Raw genomic sequence first — 19583 nt, forward strand, 5'->3', positions numbered from 1 at the left:
GTCACACTTTGAGATAATTCTTAAAAAATTATTTGTCGGTTTCCAAATATGATATAAGCTGTACTGTTGAACTTACAAGCACAGTGAAATGATATACAGAAATATGTACATGTGTATCAAAGGTGACTGTTGAAGAGAACTGCACACACAACCCAAGCAAAGTCTTTCCAAAAGCCCATTTGTAATTAAACCATCACACAATTTCAAGTACATTTTAATATATTTTATTCATCCCAAAGATAAAAAAAAATTGAGAAGATCCCAACACTGTATCCAGTGCACTCCATATTTCACATCCGGGGCAGTTTCATTTACTAATGGCACGAACATTGTCGACTCACTCCAGGGAAGCAATATGCTATCAGGTCACCAGTAAAGGACTCTTCAGCTGCTATTACCATGACGATCGAAGAATGACGTAGAATAAGAATATTGGGGGATCCGTATCATATCATGCAAGTCATCATTCACATGTACAAGTTTTATCAAATCATATAACTACATATTATACACCACAGCACAAATCCATGCCTGTCGTGTTTTCTACATTACCAAATACTTTTTGTCTTTTTTTTTGAGAAAAGAAACCTAGATAGAAATTTTATATCAAACCAAGCAGCAGATATAACATCTTACATAATCCAAATGAACAGCTGTCAGTTTTTACATTCATTTTGCCCACACTTGTTCCAAACTAATTTTTTTTTTAAGTTCGAGAAACGTATGTATTCAAGACTTGTGCAAATTCTGGTTACTTCCCTTTTTGAAATAAGAACTACGAACTACCAATAAACAATGGATTTAGTATGTGGTGGTGTTTAGTTTCCCCCCAAAAGTACCAATGCACCAGTACTACAAAATAATGGACACTCAAAAAAACTCAATATACATGACCATATTCGGCATCAATTCTGCATTACCACTGATCACACAGTGTTGTTTTATTAAAAAAAGAAAATCTTTATTTGCAGATAAATTAATTATTTCAGGTAAATATCACTGCTCTTCTCAAGCGTATGATGGCAGTACATCAGTGCAAATCACTGATAATTAAAATATTTTCAACTGGCATCAATTTAATCTGTTAGATTTACAAAACAAAGATCAAGCAATGGAGCCAAGGCCAACTTACTAAAACGTAAAATGGAAGGAGAGAAAAAAAGATATGTATAACGGTAAAGTATGTAAAAAATACCTTTGGAAGTGAGGGGAGAGGAAAGAACGTTAAAAATAAGGAGTACAATGAATCAACTTTTAAATTAGTCAAGGTGATTTGAGAGTATTTACAAGTAGAATCTATACAAATATCCTGAGTAGAAAGTTATATTCACAAGAGGCACGTCACAGGGAGTATATACTAGTAGTTCATAAATTATTTGCACTTCAGCTGGAAGCATTTCCTTCTTGCTTAACCTCAACTTTAACATTATCTAGCTCTTCTGGTTCTTTCTTCACAACGATTTGAGTTTCAGTCGTATTTTGCTCGCCACTTTCAACCCCTTGGTCGACATTCTCTGTTTTAATCTTAGTTTCCGTTGTACTCTCTTCATTTGTGATAAGTACTGGAAAGGCTGGTTTTGATGGTCCCTCGACAGGTGTTGGTGTATCTGGAATTAGAGTCACCTGAGAAAGAGATGCACGAGAGTTAGTTTTATAATTTCTTGAGAAATAGGTTTCAAATCAAACTACCTGAAATAACTGAATATGGGATTTCAAATTACTTTCTAACTTTTTTACAATGATCTACTATTGTTCCTGTTCAGCGCCATAGAACATTATGTCGTATTGGATTATGGCGTTATACAAGTTCTTTTGATTGATTGATTGATTGATCACATGTTCAAGGCCATTAAATCTTGACTCATGAATTACTACACCGTAACATTGCATTTTATGAAATATTCTTGTGTCAGTGACAGCATTAAAGGGCAACGCTCTTTCAACTAAAATTTCTTGGCAGTTGTGCATAATGCATGTAAAACCATGAATTAATTCCCGGGACTGAGTTCACAATAATGCCTTTATTTCCTGCACTGGCATTCCACTTCAGTACAGTTTCCATTGAGATGAATGATGACACCATTTGGATAAGCCAACAATGAGTACAGACAGTAAACGTCATGTGTTCATTTTCAATGTTATATAAGTAATACCGACTAGATACTTACATCTTTAGTATCTTCATAGCACAGTGGATGATATGTCTACAATGCAAAGACAAAGAGGAAAGTGTCAGTAATACAATGATAAATGACGACTACATTAGCTGTTCATAGTTGCCAAATTCTGAAAGCATGCTTTCTAGTCTTGTAACAATAGTATTGTTACATCATCAACTGTAAATGAAACATGAGTGTAACAAGTATTTACACTTCACACAGCACACAGTACTAAATCTGCAAAGAAACGATACTCTCTTAGTTACAAGACTTGACAAATTGTTTACTTTTACTAAGGGATGAAAACCATGCAAGAACGATAGCACTTCAAAAATCCCTGTAATGCTTTCACATTTCAAGTTGTGTGAAATTGTTTACAACAAATTCAGCAATGAGAGAGGCTCTATTTCTTTTGATGTAAACATGATATAAATATACATTTCATGTGTACCAACAATATCTATTCAATCCACATCATGACATGCATTCTTTTCTTACCTTGCCATCCACTCTGACAGCATCTTTCAATTGCCACTGTTCTTCATCTTCATCCCAGAACTGATCAAATTTCTCTTGGCAAATGTCGCACACCTGTGAAATGAAGAGCCACGTATTACTTAGAATTTATTGATAGTGTGTTGTAATCACCACTCTTATAGGTCAAAGGAAAGTCAATGAACCTCACAACAGGGGTTACCAAATTCTCAGTACTCTAACATTTTCTCTCTTGCTAGAAGGTCAAAATAGAAGAAGACTGAATTTCTCTCAAGTGTACCCCTATATGCAAGTGTAGCTTGTGAAGTGGAAGTTATGACAAACCTAATGATCATTATTCTTATGAATATCCCAGGTGGTAAAATTCTAAATCAGATAACAAGCATTTTTCTACACTTAGTCTATTAAAGGAAGAGTTTAGACATTGTAGGGTATCAAGAGGGTCACATAGATAGTAGTTACAATCTCAAAGACTATGATATAAGAATTAGAGAGTCAACAAAATGATCTGAAAATATTAGCCCAGAGTGTTGTCTTGGTGGTACTATCTCAATAATCTGAGGTGGCATTGAGAGCTTCTTGAGGTAGTAACATCAAAACAAGTCTCTTCACTAGAAACATATAAACAAGGCCTTCAAAAACCACCTGGGTAATTAGCAGTTTTTGTATCAATGATATATCATTTAACATACCTCCTCTGTATCATTCTCCCCTGTTACAGCAATACTGCTAACCACTGGGTTTGGTTTCTTCATCATTTCTGATAACCCTAGCCTAGCCTGTAGCTCAAAGAATTCACTACGAGCTATTAAGACAAAATCGTGTGTTAGCCAAGCAAGTGTACTTCATGTTTGCCTATAGCCATTTCCATAGATCTTGTAAATTCACATGGAATTACATGTACATGATATCCATACATGTAGTAATGTACTGTTCTTTTAAAGTGGCTCTTCAGAATAATTGAACCTAAATGTAATACCTGAAGTACAGCCAGTGTGACAAAAGTTAAGTGCATCCATATCAATTGGTGTTTTCATTAAAATTAGGATTACAATTTTGGTGAGAAAGACAACTTTCTGAATGTTTCTATTTTAATCAATATGACACTACATTGATAACAACATACTAATCCAAGACCACTGGATGGAAACATTGGGTTCAATGGGGTAAAAGTTCCCAAGGTATTTCAGCAGTTTCCCAGCAAAGTTATTGTAAAGGTATGAAAATCTATGATATCTAGTCAGTTTTACCAGATTTCTCCCTTTGTTTACCATGGTTCCTTAATCTGAGCAAAGACAGTCAATAACATCCCACGATAACATGAGTGAAAATATTACTTCTATGTCTAGACAGAACAGTCAAAAAAATTCACAAACCTGCCGGATTTTGATCTGTGTGAGGTCATTTTTCTCAAAACCTCATCTCATACTATAGGTTACTATGGTAACAGTTGAATACTGAATCAGACCTACCTCCTTCTTCTAATTCATCGATTTCTTCAAATTTAATCCAATCGTCAAGTTTGTAATACCACTTTCTGGAGGTAGCTTTCTTAGCGCCATCTTTCTCTCTACGGTTCAACCTAAAATGCCAGTCTAAATGTTTAGCATACTTATCCATCTCTTCTGGCATAAACCGTAATCCGCAAGAAGAGCACTGAATACCATTGTAAATACGGTTGATGACACCTTGGAAGCGTCTGCAAACAAAGGTGGTAATGTTTTATTACTTAAATGCATGTGTAAAGTTGATGAAAATGAACACAACAATATCACAAGAAGTGAAAGAAAACATGAAACATCCATGTATTCAACTTGAAAAAGTGACATCCATGTATTCAACTTGAAAAGTGTGATCGAGACAATCTGAAGCTGTATTCATGAGTTGAAAACAACTGTAGAATTGCTCTTACAACACATTTTCTCAAGCAACTTCAGTAATGGGGGGGGGGGGGCATAGTCACAACAATTGCTGCATTTGCTTCTATCTGGACAAGAACTTTACTAGTGGCTGGTACTTGAAAACAAAAACACTATATCACTTCACACATCTACCTGTGTGTCCTGATTGTGACACAGAGTAATTTTATTCTAAGTTGTACACTTGTCGGCACATTATAAACATTTTGGAAACATAGCCACTGCTAAGGGACGATCACACAATGCCGCACAAGCTCAATAAACAAAGTTTGTTCTTTTAGGACAAAACCCCCTCCTCCTAAACGAATGTTGACAAGTGCGACATTGACATGCTTATACGTGATGTAAACCATGACGAAACTTGTGGCAGTCACACCACTATGATCTATGCAATGTAAAAATATGATGGTAAATACATTGAAATACTACTGGAAGCCCAGCTCTGTATCGAATTAGTAGTTTATTATAATCAACTTATGAACATCTCAGTAGTAAATACAGAACCTGTTATCATTGATGGCATGACAGTTTTCGAAATTTCATTTAGAAGTGCGAAAATGAAGTTCAGCAATTGTATTGATGCCAGACTCTCTCCCCCACATGAATGAAGTTCGCTTATTGAGCTTGTTTGACACTGTGTGATCATCCCTAGAGTGTTGTCCAGATAGACACAAACACTATATGTAAATAAGTTCTGCACTAAAGTAAATTTAGACATGGCTACTGACAGCAGTGCATCAACTTTTGACAAAACATGTGATTCCACAGAAAGTCAAAGTCATAAGGAAATAACTTACACTCGGAGTTCTTCTGGATAAAATCCAATCTCTGGAATAACAAGCTCTTCTTCATCTTCTTCATCATCCTCTTCTTTCTTTTCTGGGTCAGTTGTTTCCTGAGATGAGGGTGGTGGAGGTGTCTCTGTGCCTTCTGGCCTTGGTGAGTTGTTGTTACCAGTTTTGCTGATGATGCCAGCACTGAGCAGCTTGGAGAATAGAGAGTTCACATCTACCTGAGTGGTCACATGTTCTTGTGGAGGTTGTGGTTGTGGCTGTGGTGGTGGTGGTGTAGCTGCAAACAGACATGTTATTGAAAGTAATTAATGACAACATGTTAATCTTCATCAATGGAAAATTACATGGCCAACAAAACCTGTCCCTGTATGGAGGGATATGACAAATGATCCATCGTTACTATTATATGCTCCACAGCAATAAAATCATAGCGTATCAGTGAGAAACTGACTGAACTATGGCAACACACACACACACACACACACACACACACACACACACACACACACACACACAAAAAAAAAAAAACCACACACACAAAAACACAAAACACAATGCATGCATGCATGCACACACAAATGAGAAATTTACAGTGCAAAACACATATTGTTACAATTTGTACTACATGAAATGAAAGAAGGCGACAGAAAGAGAAAAACTAAACTAACCTGTACCTCCTGTTGGTTGCTGCTGTTGTAGTACATGTTGTGGCATGGAGGGTGCTGGCATGGGACCTCTCATACCAAAGTTCATCATTCTACAGAAATTTCAAATCAAATTTGAATTATAAAAGAATGCTTTACATTGGGAATACATTTTTCTCAATCGCAATACTAAATGTCATCGGACAATTTAACAAAGGATTGTAAACACTTTAGTGATGTCTAATAAAATATCTATCACAGATACATGTACATGTATTCTAAACTTCTAAATTTTACACTGCTGATTTCATTAACATATTACAAATTATCAAAACGAAATCAGAATTGAACTGGTGAATTTAATCAGAGAACCTTCACCTCAAAATGTACACCATTCCCATACAAGAGTGGAAGCTTAGACAATTACAAGAGGTATTAGAAACTTTCCCAAATGTTTTGATGTTACACATTTTCTTGCATCAAATATTGATCTCATATTGAAAATAGTGAGGAAATTATTTCACACTTTGTAGCGTAAATACCTTTTAGTATATTCTTTCTTTTGTATGTAGGCCTCAGAATGAACACAGTGTATGAGACGGACAACAAATTATCAAGAATACTGTACAATGTACTGGTATTGTACATGTTTGACTTTACTCACCCTTGAACTGGACCTGCCATAGGGAAACCTTGAGCCATGTTTGGGACATTAGCTCTCATCTGCATTGCAGCATGCATTTGTGGCAACTGTTGAGCTAGAGGCATCATACTCATGGAGAGTTGTTGCATCATAGGGGCAGCTAAACCTGCCATTATCTGTTGCTGACTCATCATTGGTAAAGACTGTGATTGGGCTTGGTTTGTCATAGGCATAAGCTGTTGCTGAGTTGTCATTGGCATGGATTGTGACTGAGGCATGCCTAATGCCATCATTGGCATCCTTTGTTGTGGACCAGGACCTCTCATCATGGCTAACTGGCCAGCCATGTTAGGTTGAATCATAGGAACATTCATTCTTTGAAGTTGACCATCTAAAATTGGTCTTGGCACATCCATCATGGTCCTTGGGCCGTCCATCATCATTCTGGGACCATCTACCATAGGCCGTGTGCCATCTATCATCGGCCTTGGGCCTCCCATCCCTGGCCGAGGACCATCCATCAACCGCCGTGGGCCTTCCATCTTTGTCCTTGGGCCTTCCATCATTGGCCTTGGGCCTTCCGTCCTTGGTTTTGGGCCATCCATCATTGACCTCGGGTCATCAATTATTGGTTTAGGGCCTTCCTTCAGTAGCCTTGGCCCTTCAATAACAGGCTTTGGCTCATCCTCCATCATTGATCTTGGACCTTCCATCATGGCTTTTCTCCTGTCATTCATTGGTCGCTGGTCGTCTGGCTTTGGCCTTGAGCCCTCAGCCATCTGCCTGTGTCCTCCTCTAATTGCTCTTGGCACCTCTCTACCTGGCCTATGACCTTCCCTAGGTGCCTCTCTCTCCTCTATCATTTGTTCAGGACTTCCTGGTAGCTGCCTCATATCTTTGTCTTTCATGCCTGGTCCAAATGGAAGGCTACTATCAAGTGTTCTCATGTCTTGGTCAGTAGATCCAAACATACTATCTCCAGATAATGGACTATCTCCTCCCTTATCATCTAGTATACCTTTGACTTGTGTTTTATCTTCATTAATTGTGCCTGGTGGTCTAATTGTTATTGACATCAAAGGGGGTGGATAACTCCTAGGCTGTGAAGATTGACCAGGTGCTTGTCTAGGCTGTTCTCCTGACATAGGTAACTCTCTCATATCTACATCTACTTTTGAGCTCATCTCACCAAAGTTCTTTCCATCTTCAATATGTGTAAATCCTTTGGAATCAGACTGCATTGACATGACAGAATCAAGATTTCTCTCGTCTACATCTAATGCATTACTTGGAATTATTTCGGGAGGCAATGTTGGAACTCTTTCCATCTCTTTGAAAAAAGTTTGTGGGACATTGGTGTCCCTTCGTGCATCGTAGTCTCGCACTGGCCAATCATAATTGTCGCTGAAAGCAACTGGACCAGGTGAGACTCTTTCCTCCTTTTTGATTCTTTGCAATTGATACAAGTCATTCAATTGTCTTAGAAGATCTTGATGTTGCTCATGACTTAATGTACCCGAGTGTAACTGTTTTTCAGCCTGTAGAATAAATCAAAGTCATTCATCAGTTGGATCTTTACAAATATGTATAATTCAAGGCATGGTATATTATCAATAAATTGAGTTTACAACATTTTATACTACACTCGTTACTGCTGTTTTTGTGAATAATGAACTCTTTCCAATACCACTATCTTCACAATACATACATGTACACAATACAACCTCTAATATCAAACCAATTAATTACCCAATTCAATTATTAGAAGGCAGGGAATTCTGATAAGCCTCTACAGATATAGATATCTGCAGAAACTTCCAACTTGTCAAACGGAGAAAACACCAAAGTTTCCAAGAAATGGCCATTCCTCCTACCTGTTCCAGGATTTCTTTTTGTTTGTTCAGAGTTAATTCCCTTGGTATTTTGACATCAGGATCTAGACTGACTCGTCTTTCTATTAGTCGTCTACCAGGAGCTCTAGACCATGGTCTATCTTCACCCCATCCTTGTTTCCTCCTGTCGTCCCTTTAATTTTCAACAAATACATTAATCAGTTATTATTTTGAAATTAAAACTGAACTTCTAGATTTTTCTTATCACTTGTTATAAATGACTGCATTTAGCATACTCTTATTATGGAAACATATAGACTTTTACTCTTACTTAATAAACAAATATAGATATTGAAATATTCAAAACTACAATGCAAAAGATTGATATTTCAATGGAACAATTATTAAATGTGAACAATACAGAAACACATGGTAATCAGCTCTATTTACATGCAAGTGTAGGCTGACAAGCAAACAACTGAGAGTTGGAGAATTCAACATCTCAGACAACAAATCTGACTGTGTATGAAACCGTTACTTGGTCAGCAAATCCTGCCACTTGTATTTTGCCAATATGCCACTTACTTCGCATATAATTCTGAGCACCTGCAATAGCATTTTACCTCATGCTTGGGGGTCAAAATAGAACACAAAGTTTGACTATTTTCACACGCACCTGTAGTAATGCAAGAATAACTCACAGAGCAAAGGTAATTGTGTCTACCAAGAAATTGAATGAAAGTTATATTTTTTTTATGATGCACCTTAGTCCGAGCTGAGGAAAATATTGCACTTTAGTCCTAGGCGAGGTAAATATTGCACCCTATCCTAAGTGAGGTAAATATTGATGGTATAAGTTTTGTAGTTTCAAAAGCACTTGGTAAACCACTACTTGGATCACTTAAAAGACAACATTTGATACATTAGTTACATCTGCAATGAACTGCACTGTTTTCTTGTAAAATATTGCACTCTACTGTAATGTACATACCATGTATTCTCTTGTCCTCTTCCCATTCTTGGTTTTTTCTTTGGTGGAAGGTGGTCTGGCCCAGGATAATTACCAGGCCGCCTTCTTGCAAATCTATCATCCAGAAATTTGTCAACTTTCCGACCTGGATCATTACTATCATCTTTCTTGTCATTCTCTTTTCTAGATTTATCATCCATTCTGTTTTCTCTGGGTCTCCTTTCATCTCTGTCTTTACTGTCTCTGATCCTATTGCTACGTGGCCTCCTTAAAGGAGACCTGTCTCTGTAACGTCTATCTGACTTGGGTGAACTACCTCTTGACCTTGGTGATCTTGACCCTGTTCTCAGAGGTGATTTTGACCTTGATCTTTTTGGTGAGAGAGATCTTGACTTTTTTCTATCTTCAGATGAATTTCTACGACTTCCACTTGATCTAGTACTGTCCTCTTTTATTTCAACCTTTTTCTCCTTAGGTTTATCTTTCTTTCTATCAGTTTTATCACTTGACTTAAGCTCATTGTCTTTTTTTATGATAGGTTTTCTGTCTTTCTCAGATTTCTTGTTTTTGTTTGTTTGTTCAGTTTTATTGTTGTCTCCTTTCTTTTTGCCATCATCCTTTTTCTCATCGCTCTTATTTTCTTTCTTATCTTTCTTAGAATCTGATTTGACATTGTTAGAACTTTTGCCTTTAGCATCAGTTTTGTTGTCCTTTCCATTTGGGAATTTGTCTTTTTCTTGTCTACGATATTGCCTAGTTGGCTTCACTGCTACTGCTTTGGAATCTGTAAGATTGTCTTTTTGATTTGTACCTTTCTTGTCTGTAGATTTCACTGCTTGATCAGAATGATCTCTGGACGGAGACACACGCTGAGAATCATAAACTGGAGATCCTTTCGGTGAATTAGTAAATTCTTGGATAATCTCTTGAACGGCTGGCACTGTAACTTTGGCCTGAGTATTTGTAATCTGTTGTGCCCCCATGCGTGGATCCCTGCTTCTCCGCGGATCTCGGACGTTGACTCTTGGATCCCTAGTACTACTGATAGCTGTCGACTGAAAGAAGGAAATAATTTATTGATTTCTTTTAATTTTAAAAACATTTCAAAAGTGTTACAAGTCTTGTGAAGATTTGGATGAATACAAATCTGTCTGCTTCAGAAACTTGAGAAACGAAGGAACATCTGATGATGCTTAGATAGGAGAACAGAACTCAAAAGATTACCTGTGGCTGAGTTTTTTGCACTTGTTGCAGATTCTGCTGCTGTAAATGTTGAGGTGGCTGTGATTGTAAATATGTCATTTTCTGCAACTGTTGCTGGCTCTCCTCAATTTGTTGTTGAAGCTGTTGGTGTTCAAGTTGACTTTTCATCATTGACTGTTGCTGCAGCTCTTGTTTCTTTACCTCAAGGTCCCTAGTTTGTTCTTCAATTTTAGACTTGGTCTGCAAAAGTTCCATTTCAAGTTTCTTTTGCTGCAGCTGCAGCAGTTCATGTTGCTTTGCGATCAGCTGTTGCCTCATCAAAGCCTCCTGTTTCTCTTGTTCTGCCTGTCTTTGTAGTAATGCGTCATTCATACCGAGCTGTGCCCTACTTACCACAGGTGGAGCAGGTGTTTCTGGTAAAACTGAAGGACCTGAGTCAGCCTATTCAGAGAAAAGAGAAAAGTAATGAAAGTTATCAGAATATGTCAAAATGATTTGTCATGCAGGTACTACTTTAGGATCTTGTCTTTTGAAAATAAAATAACCTGATTCTCTTGATCAAAATGGTTTATGTATATGTGGGCCAAAATAATTCAAGTATGTAGATATGCATCACAGAGCCTTCAAACATCTACCTTGGCAGGAGTATCAAATGTTCTGTAGTTTTTAGTGGGCAACACTCTGGAAAGTTTGTTCAGTCTCTTTAATTTGTACACTGTAGGTGAAAAATGAATGCCAGACTGAGAGACAAATCTGTTTTCTTACGTTACCAAATTTAATGTTTACACCAGGAGGAAACAAAATTTTGCTTTTTAAAAAAAAATTAAATTTAGCCAGGAATATTAGGAATAAATTCAACTTTTCTTATAGTTCCTACATGGTATTACTGTCACTTATATCCCTCTACATTTTTCTAAAGTTATATTATGATCAGGATTGACCATTGTCGATATTCCCTATTGCATACCAATATCAACTGGGAACATCATCCCTTCCTTAGTTTAGAGATAGATCTTGGAGATTCACTCCATCGTCTATGGTTTAGGGTATTTCACCTTGCATGTTCTATTGCCATGGGTCATGCCAGCCAGACTCTCGATGTCGCTTTGCTGTGGAAAGAGCTGTTCACAATTCATTTGTTATTGAAATTCTTATTGCCCTACAAAGAAATCAGTCATCCTTCCCTGTGAACATAAAAGTTTACATGTGAAACTCGCAACAGACCTGAAAAGCCATAATTATTTGTTAGCTAGCAAAAATATACAATCAAAAATAAAGAACAGGTCAATAGCCTACCTTTTTGATAAACTTGGGATTAACATGAATGGTTGGTGGTGGAGCCATGATTGGCCATGCTGGATCTATAGTGTTAACCTTTACATCTAATGAATGAAGCTTGCTGCTTGGGAAATATTCATTCCAAGTGGTCCGTAATTTAAACATTGCCTGCCTCGTTTTCTCATCAACCTAAAATAGTTTCCAGTTAGGTTATCAATTCAACACATGCAACACACAAACATGTTTCATGGTGAAAACACTGGTCATAGTTAGAATAAACCAACTCCTGTTTGTCAAGTCGGTATCTGGAGCACAAAAACTGTCACAAAGCAGGACTGCCATTTGGACAACATATAGTCCTTATCAATTTATTTTATTGTGAGGGGGGTGTCATCTTTTTTATTGTGAGGAATTGGTTTATAAAATATTACATAACACAATAGTTGGAGTCAATTAGCTATCAACAACATACATACATGGAGTACACGTTTATTAAAATGACAATTTAGAACTTGAATTCATAATGAGTAACTAATTCTATACAATCCAACAGTCTGTGCTTAGTGTGACAATTCTGGTGCTTTCAGTATTCTTGGGTAGAACAAGCACTCCATCATGGGTGGGTATTACCATAAATGCAAATGACTGTAAATAGACTTTAATATAAGATGATAACTTTTCAGCATTATGTCCATTACTGAAATCTACAAAATAATAGCATGTAATAACTTTGTAACGATTTCATCGGTGGATAGACATGATTCTTGTTCTTCCAGCCAACACCTATCAACATGGTCAGAATGATGTAGGAGGCCACACCCTTCTAAGGTCCAGACTTGAGGAGCATTTGGCGACAAAGACTGGTCACAGGCTTCATACACATACACAGTTCTCCCTAACATGAGTGCCATAAAGCTCTCTTGTAATTTCTGAGCAGCGTCTTGGAGAAAATTACATTCAAACCTTTTTTAAAATGGTACCAGCAATTACAAAAGGTGTTATGGTTCTCTAAGCCTTCCAGTTAAAAAAGATTCTATGAAGAACACTGAGAGCTCTTGCACTTAATCACTGTAATTTCTAAGAGGTATCTGACTGGTTTCAAGAAATGCAACAAGACTATTATTTGAATTCCACTTCTTGGAAAGGTTTAATGTCCGACAGTGGGAATTTTAAAGATTTCTGGCTAATAGTGGGTAGTTTGATTTTTTTTCCATGTGAGGTTTGGAATTCCAGAACTTTTACAGTAGTGTATGAACCCCTTGGACAGTTCATTGTCAGGCCAATACAGTACCTTGATTAGTCTAGTTCCTGATGACCATGTTCCGATTTCTACTACACTATCTCCACAAATTACTGTATTGATGAGTGAAGATAAAGTAGTGTAAATTGGAACACGGTTGTCAGGAACTAGACTATCACTTGATGTACAAGTTTAAAGTGTACAATACATAAACACACTGTCTACAATATTTCTAGAACATCACACTCCATGTCTTTTTTTTTTAATTTATTAATCTTTATCTCCAAATTTAATACATGAGATGCCACATAAACATACATGACGGCACAACTTCTAGCAGTAACCATCTAATGCAAACAGCTCGTATGTGTTAAACATGTTGAATTCATTCAAATTATATATTCTCATGGAATATTTTCCCCAATTCCAGAAGACAATCCATCACCAGTTCTTTCTGAAGAGATTCTTTGCATGCTTCTGGAAATTTACGACATTTTGAATTCCACTGGTGTCTTTTTATATAGAGTATCAAGACTTCTCACTCTCAACCCACAAAATGATTATCAACTCTCCAAAACTTTATTGGTGTCGTGTTGCATCAAGGAACTGGGAAAAAAAGCTTGAGAATATCTGAAAGCGATTGATGCTAACCTTTTCAAAAACTCCACAAAATGTCTCAACAATATTATGTGTAAAGAAGCCTTGATATGTTCCACTTATGTTTTTCAAGATTGAATCTAACAGGTAGAGAACAGGTAGCTTTTCTGTGGGTTTCGCCTGCATAAAACAACATGGATGAAAAATGGTGGTTAGGGCTATGCTTTGCTGTACATCACTTCATCACAGACCTAGATAACAAGATAAAACTTGAGAGAAGATTATTAGTATGGTCATGGTTTGTGCACAATGTATTTCATTCCTAGTGAGGTAATATCCATTACAGATTGTCAGAATGATGGTTTCTCATCTGTATCTGTATATGTATATGTATAGAATGATAGTTTTATTTTTCATTTCTGTGTGTGTGCATGAATGCCAATGTATGCTTTACTGTAGAGTGACGAGAACTGACAAGTGGCTGGTATCCATCACACTACAACACTAACTCCAATTCACTATAGATATGTCAATCTTGTTACGAGCGACTTGAAAAAAAACCTTGAGATATCAGTACAAAGCAAAATTCTGAGATATAGCAAAAAGTCTTTGGTAAGTTGATACTAGTACATGGTAGTCTTGGTGGGTTCCAAGGTATGGGGTCTGTTTTTTGTGTATGGAAAGACCTGTGACGATATACAGCAGAAGTCACCATCAAATCTGGGTTATATTCGCTCACAGAATTCAAGAAGTCTTGGATAGTACAACAAAAACGTCACTCATGTTTACCACTGTAAAAATGTTAATGACACTAAGCTGAAAGCAAGGTTGTTAACCTGTTTTGTATGGTACTTAATGTTTCATCAGCAGGTGTTAAATTTCCTAGAATTCCATGTGAGAATTCATCCTTTTACTCTTAGTGAATTACAATTTTTGGTAGAATCATACAGACTGTAACACCATATCTTAAGCCACCATAGCCTTCCTGTATGATTTGAATTTGTAACATCCAGGGTTATGGTGTTGTATGTACTACCCTTTGGCATTACATTAAACATTACCGGTACCTACAACTTACGGGAAAACAGCTTTCCTTTCTAACCCACGTGTCATAAGCATGCATCTGTATTTTTAAAGCCATTAAAAGTTTCCTTTCAGGGATAGTATAGCCTATGTACGAGAGCTTGAAATTACTGACATTTTTTAAGGTCAATGGCATCTCCAGATCTGGCAGGTCAGAATGGAGTGTACAAAATATTTGCAGCAATGTACATGAAAACCAAAAGTGATTTGACAAGTTGTTCGGCTTTCTGTCTCTGCATTTGTGATTCCTGTAGTATAATTTTTTTTTTCAATATTGCTAGCAATCTTAAAATAACAAATTGTCCCTGCTCAAAAAATCCTTCTTTTATACCTAACAAACATGTCTAGTGTAAATACCTTGTATTGTCAAAACACCAGTAATTCAAACCAAAACATTTGGCCACATTATTCCCAAAATGGACTTTTGCGCACAGGGATCTATAAGTGACGAGACAGAACCTCTCTTGATTTTACTGTTTGTTTTGCGAGAGGCTAGTGTGAGTTGTGTTGTTTCTTCTATACTGCTACTGAGTAAATTCATTCCAAACATGTTAATTTCCCAAACTGAGCAACTCGGTATATGACTGTTATAAATATTATTTAGATATGTACTAAAAAATTCACTTGCTGTTACTCTAGCAGAAATGCACAATCGCCATTATACCACACTACAACAGCTCAACTAGTCTTTATCATCAGCTTACAACATACTTTCTATTGATTCTTTTCAACTCTTCCTCTCTGCATTATTAGAACATTATTACACCTCTATAAGAATTCACATTATTCCAAAGAGTACAGACCAGCATGCGACTGGACTTTCAATTTTTTACAAATAATTTTACTTCAATCTTACACTAAATCTAAGATTGTTATATGTTTAGTTGTATTTTTTTTACACAAGCTGCTGCTGGTTATATGCACTGATACGAAGCACAGATTTTCCTTGACTTCTTGCATGTATGTAGTTCCAAAACTTCCAGCTTTCACCAAAATGTAGGGTGTTTTTTTAACATGAGTAAATTAATAAAATATCCTTGTCCTCGTCAAAGTCATTCTGCTTAACAATTCCAGTGACCACTAAGTTCATTTTTTTTGTCTTTGGAACAATTTGACTGAGACAGAGTATCCCATTTTCAAGACTAACTATTGCAACTTTAAATGCTTTTTAACATGATGTACTGGAATACATTCTTCAGTAAGTAGCGATAGTTAGCTATGGCAATGGAAAGGTGAGAATTATTATCTGTACATGCATGCATGAATGAATCAACCAGTGAAGAATTCCAAATTTCATTTCATTCATACGATTTCGCAGAATTGCTGTATTTGATGCTTTTTTTACCAAATTAATTTTTAGCTAGTGGTTACTGTAAGAAAATGTCATTTTACACCCATCCACGAATATCAAATACATTAAATGGGTCCCAATGACCCTAGGTTAAAGATGGAGAGATTCACATTAATTCAAAGAAATCATTAGTGCTCATATTTGCAAGCTATTCTCATTCCAGGTTGAGGCACACTGGTGAAATTATGCATATTCTTATCACATAGCATAGACTTGTTCACTGCTTCATACAGAAGTTTGATATCTTTTTCCTGGTTTGCCAGTCAAGAGGATAGGAGCAAGTCTTGGTGATAGGAGTTAAATGATAATTCCTGGCATGCAAAGGTTTTTTTGTTTTTTTCCCCCCAAATTCAGAAGAAAATTCTTTTGTACAGAGTACCTTTTCATAACTTGAGGCTGTTCTGATAGGCCTGGAGTATCACCACAAATGGAGAACATAAAGTCATGTCTGCATGGAAACTTTGAAATGTTTTTATTTCAATGCTCCAAGACAAATAGGGAATGGAATTTGTTTGGGGAAAATAAGTTAAATAATAGCAGATATGGAAAAGGGCCATGTTATCACAGCAAGGAACCGCATGTTCATCCCAAACTTTGAAGACAATGAATTTCTTCCAATAATATAGGTTTCACTTTAGTATGGGAGTCGAGAACATCTCTCTTTGTTTGAATATCATTGTCCAACACTCAGGAGTATCATTGGAAAAAATCTATTGCCTTCAAAATATACGATGAACTGGTACAAGCTGCAATTGCTCGTCATCGTATACTGCATGCTTCTTCATTGCCGACATTCCCTAGTAGAAGTTCTGCAAATCATGGTGTCACAGGATTGCTACAATAAATCTTCTTCAGCAGATTAATGATGATGATGATGAGGGCAACACACTTTCTGCAGGAATGAAATTACACAGGTGCTTTCCAGTTGCTGATACTGGAAATGGTGCTGGATTCTGGAACCTTCATCAGGAACAGCATCTTTGTACTGCTATTCAGGAGGCTCTCCTACTTCAGGCATCAGGAGGTTACAAGGGACTGGCACTACATTAGGGGCAAGAAAAATCTACCTAGGTTCCTTTCTAGGAGTAATTTTGGTTGATAGAATACCCAGTCTGGCTTTAGTACAGTAATAGAAAAAAGTCTGAAATCAATGGAGGTAAAAAATGTAGGCAAAAAGGATCAGGAACCGAGGTAGATTTTCTGGAGAACATAATACATGTACACTAATCTTGACCATGAATACTTGGACAACCATTGTGATACAAACGCACTAAATCACCATAAGAAATACACTCACACATGCTGGTATGTTCGTACTTTATTAATTTTAACTATTCCCCTTATCAAAGTCCACATAAAATGCAGTGTAACACAGAATTACTTGTAACAGAATGGAGGAAACTACCAGCCAGGACTGTATAATTTTGATTTGTTTTCATACTTTCTTTTCTTTGCATTTTAAATCATAACATCAGAATTGTCTAAATTAGATTGGCACATAAATGATATTGCAAACAAATGCTATTTTGACGAGTCATTGGGGGAAAAACCCTGGCTGGTACACCTAATTCTAAATGGAAGTATTTGTGTCATCTTGGTTTTTGAATAATGTAGAAAGATTTTCTTCTTCTTTTGAAGATAGAGGAGGTTTAAAAGAAGCAATCCTGATGAGATGCAACAGAAAGACCATATTATAGCACACACAATCTGTGCTTGTATAATTTTTCATTCTCATTACAAAACCATAATTTCAAAACATCCATTGGCATATGATTAATATTTGACAGTTTTACATATTTAAAAATTTGATTGAAGTAAAATATTTGCCCCCATTGGTTGATTGGGAATTTACAGATTACTTGATAAAACAACATGAAGGCACATACAGGATCATCAGCATGATTTTCTCGTCAAAATGTGTTCAGAATCCAGTAACTTTTATTTCGCAGTGTATGAAAGGGTTCATGAACATTTTGATAAGGAAATGTTTATTAAAGTGGCCATATGGATGAACATTGTGTACTTATTTTGGATTTTTAATTTATGCAACAATTTTACCATGGCTTCCTACTTGAGTATCAGTGTGAAAAAAACATATTTCAAGTCCTTTTTCTGTAACTCAATAAATAGAAAAAAGCATAATAAATGTGCACATACGTACAATAACAAACATTTTACTTTTTTTTTTTTTTTTTTTTTAGCTTTTTGCGATGTAGTGAGTTACAAACACAGACTTAGTCAATGTTGTCTCACATTAATTTTTCAAGCAGGAAGCCATGGTAAAATTGTTTTATAAATTAAAAAGCCAAAATAAATACCCAACCCTCATCCATATGGCTACTTTAAGTAGAATTCCTTGAATTTGTGGTTTTCAAATTGGTACAGTTGCTGTGCCAATGTAACATTACAAACTGAAATTTTAAATACTGACAGTGGTAAAATACGTACGAAGAAAAAAAAATTGTTCACACATTAGATAGCTAGTCTTTCTGTTGCCACATGATTTAAGTATGAGTCACCTATAAGTTAATAACTAATAGTGATACAAACGAGGAAAAAACATCACGTGGTGATTAAGCATGCAAAATTCTTCGGTAAAAGCATTTGAAATTAAAGACTTTCGTAACCGTTTGTAACGTTACTTTAAACGATTGAAAACAAACCGAAACGACAAAAAATAGCAACAATTTCAAGAATTGAACCAAATGATCTTGTTTCACTTTAAATTATTTACAAATTTCCTTTGTTGTCTGGAACTTTTTCGACAAAAATTGCATTTGTAAAACGTCACAGCTGATATCGGCTGTGTGGTTTCATTTTACGAACTGCTGCTCGTAAAACTCAAATTTTCTCAGTTCTCCAGAGGCCTTAGTTAGCTACGGTCGTCAAATAACGATATTGGAACGACCAGAACATCGTTCACAAACTTAAACTATACATATAATAATGGAAACATAAAATCTCAATTAACAATAAAAACCTTGTTCAATCTTGCTTCGATGAGCCTTACAACGTGCGTAGCGAAGGGAGCATGTTCTTCAGCCAGCATCGTCAGCATATTGATCAACGGTTTGCTGTTGAAGGTCAGATCAGACAAAGACGACTCGAATTCTTCGCAAAAGCTCTGTTCTTCTGCCATCTTGATGTCCGTCTCCACTGTAGACGCCCTTGCTGCCACTGGTGTACAGGAAATGGGTGAACGGGACAGAAATTGAAAATAATGTAAAAAAAATTGAGTGCGAGGAAATTCCAGTACGTTCTTTCCCCAATATGGCGACTCCTTCTCACGCGTCACAAAATGTGAACAAGCGAGTGCATGATAGATTATGCAAACTGCTCTGTAATTGGATGATAACTGCTGAGGACGCCACCAAG

At 36.4% G+C, this 19583-nt stretch overlaps 1 protein-coding gene across 4 annotated transcripts; it reads right to left on the bottom strand.

The window, feature by feature from the left end:
• Positions 1 to 233: 233 nt before the first annotated feature.
• Positions 234 to 19504, bottom strand: LOC144438631 (pre-mRNA cleavage complex 2 protein Pcf11-like). 4 transcript variants are annotated; one of them, XM_078127742.1, is made up of 14 exons: positions 19189 to 19504; positions 13829 to 13954; positions 11956 to 12126; positions 10681 to 11100; positions 9478 to 10511; positions 8529 to 8679; positions 6676 to 8192; positions 6042 to 6124; positions 5371 to 5644; positions 4127 to 4353; positions 3347 to 3459; positions 2658 to 2750; positions 2169 to 2204; positions 234 to 1623 (listed from the first exon to the last, which is right to left on the bottom strand). In XM_078127742.1, the coding sequence occupies exons 1-14, from the start codon at positions 19345 to 19347 to the stop codon at positions 1384 to 1386; spliced, it is 4644 nt and encodes a 1547-aa protein (XP_077983868.1). In that variant the 5' UTR covers positions 19348 to 19504; the 3' UTR covers positions 234 to 1383. The 4 variants fall into 4 exon arrangements, with proteins under 4 accessions (XP_077983868.1, XP_077983867.1, XP_077983869.1 ...); XM_078127741.1 differs by having other exon boundaries at positions 6036 to 6124; XM_078127743.1 differs by lacking the exons at positions 13829 to 13954; positions 19189 to 19504 and adding an exon at positions 12725 to 12823 and having other exon boundaries at positions 6036 to 6124.
• Between the last annotated feature and the right edge of the window lie 79 nt (positions 19505 to 19583).

Source organism: Glandiceps talaboti, chromosome 8 (genome assembly GCF_964340395.1).
Source record: "Glandiceps talaboti chromosome 8, keGlaTala1.1, whole genome shotgun sequence".
Taxonomy (NCBI): Eukaryota; Metazoa; Hemichordata; class Enteropneusta; family Spengelidae; genus Glandiceps; species Glandiceps talaboti.